Source organism: Condylura cristata, unplaced genomic scaffold (genome assembly GCF_000260355.1).
Source record: "Condylura cristata isolate star-nosed mole 26May11 unplaced genomic scaffold, ConCri1.0 scaffold00001, whole genome shotgun sequence".
In the NCBI taxonomy this organism is placed as follows: domain Eukaryota; kingdom Metazoa; phylum Chordata; class Mammalia; order Eulipotyphla; family Talpidae; genus Condylura; species Condylura cristata.
In genome coordinates this window covers 80043552-80045462 of record NW_004567102.1, presented here as the reverse complement: position 1 = coordinate 80045462, position 1911 = coordinate 80043552, and the positions used below count along the sequence as shown (strand labels likewise).

Sequence of the window (1911 nt, the reverse complement as noted above, 5' to 3'; positions counted from 1 at the left end):
GCCACCAGGGAGGGCCTCATCTTTTTTTTAAACCAAAATACTAAATACAAAAATGGGAAAGGAGAGCCAACCTGTCTTGATCATTTAACTTTTCCTACACATGTAGAAGATACTTTCACTTTTTAGTTAACTGGTTTTTTTTCTCCTGTCTCTCTGATACTTCATTATTTTATTGGAAACTTATGATGAAGTTCAACTACTGGCTTAATTTTATCCTTTCACCTTTTCCTGGGCTTCATTCTCAGTGTCTGTTACTTGAATTGATTAACGTCCTGTTCCATCACAAAATTAACTGCCAAAAAGCAATCAGAATGTTGATACTGATGCAACATTCTTTGCACTAGTACTATGTATATGCCATAAGATCATAATTACAGAATGTTGTAACACAGTCTTTTTCATTCAAAATATCACTGTTTTGTTTTTAACTTTAAAACCTAGGGACGCGTCCTTGATGGCAATGAGAAGGCGTATCGAAGGTTTGACTCCAGAGGAAATCCGAAATCTTTCTAGAGAAGAAATGCACATGCCTACAACTATGGAGGATTTTGAAATGGCTTTAAAAAAGGTTTCTAAGTCAGTATCAGCTGCAGACATTGAAAGATATGAGAAATGGATATTTGAGTTTGGATCATGCTAAATTCTCACACTTAAACTGTGAGAAACCTGCCTTAAGTGTTTGGATAATAATTAAATGTAGTATTTCATTGCACCAAGTGCTATATTTTTTTAAACTTTCATAATGGTAAGATTTTTGAAAACCCTTATGATTCTAATAAAGGCAATTTTTCAAAGCTGCCAAGCATATTTGTATAACTTCAGCATTACCTGTTTTTCTTTCACTGACCACAAATGTTGCATCACAAGTGCTGTCACTTGGCCAGGAAACCTGTCTTTCTCTGCACCTCTAAGCAGAGCATCTTTGGGTTCTAGCCACTGTTCCTTGCAGGGAACAGACCACCTCTAGCGCCTTAGGGGCCAGTGGATAACTGAAGTTTTTTGGCATTTTTACCAAAGAAGCCAGTTAAGAGCATGGACCATGCCCAGAGTGCCTGTCTCCCTGCCTCCTGTTCTCCAAAGAGCATCAAAGATGCATGTTACTGTGCATCTGAAGGGGCTAAATAACACACTCACAAACTTCCTTGACTTCATTCTGTCTATGAGAGCTTGGTTATAGGCAAGTAGATAGTTCTCTGCCTTGGCTGCTCACTGTACTGATGAAATGCATTTAACCCTTACATGGCCCCAGCCATAGAAAAAAGAATTTAAGGAGACCAAGGGCGTTGCCTGGTCCAAAGTCCCACTGGTGAGAAGGCAGAACTGGAATCTGCTGACTGCACAGCCTCTCCCCTGTGATTGGCCGTGTAACTTCCTACATTGTTCTCACTAGAACCTGCAAGTTTACACTTAGTGGTGATGTCAGACCCTGTCAGTCTGTGCATAACAAATGATTTCATGTGGACAGAGAACACAGAGGAAAAGCACTAGAATTGAAAGGGGCGGGGCACACAGGGTTGACCAGCGTGTGCTGGCCTGGTGGGCCAGCTGAAGAATCTTCAGCTACTCCACAGAGACCAGACTTGAAGAGAGCCAGAGCAGAGGCAGAGGACCACACAGGAGACCGTGATCATCTGGTAAGGTGCCAGGACCAGTTACCAAGCAGCTTCCTGACACACTCGTGGAATCCCAGCAGCCCCTCACCTGAACCTGTGTTCCATGATTTTATTCTCCACATCTGTGAATGACACTCTCACCTCCAAATTTCCTAGCCAAAAGCTTCTGGAGGTGTTAGCTTCACTTCTCCCTCAATTCTTACAAAGGTATTAGTCTACAAACTCAGATAGCCAGGGAACAGCTTTTCTGAGACGCAGCTTCATGTCTGTGGAGCCAGCCCCTATGCTACTGGCTCGG

The 1911-nt window shown here is 42.3% G+C and overlaps 1 protein-coding gene across 1 annotated transcript in view; it reads left to right on the top strand.

The window, feature by feature from the left end:
* Nucleotides 1-798, top strand: part of KATNA1 (katanin p60 (ATPase containing) subunit A 1) — a 33160-nt gene extending 32362 nt beyond the window's left edge. The window contains exon 11 of the mRNA XM_004673928.2: nucleotides 442-798. Within this exon, the coding sequence (XP_004673985.1) occupies nucleotides 442-640 (199 nt within the window). The 3' untranslated portion in view covers nucleotides 641-798. The remainder of the gene's footprint in view (nucleotides 1-441) is intronic.
* The last annotated feature ends 1113 nt before the right edge of the window (nucleotides 799-1911 follow it).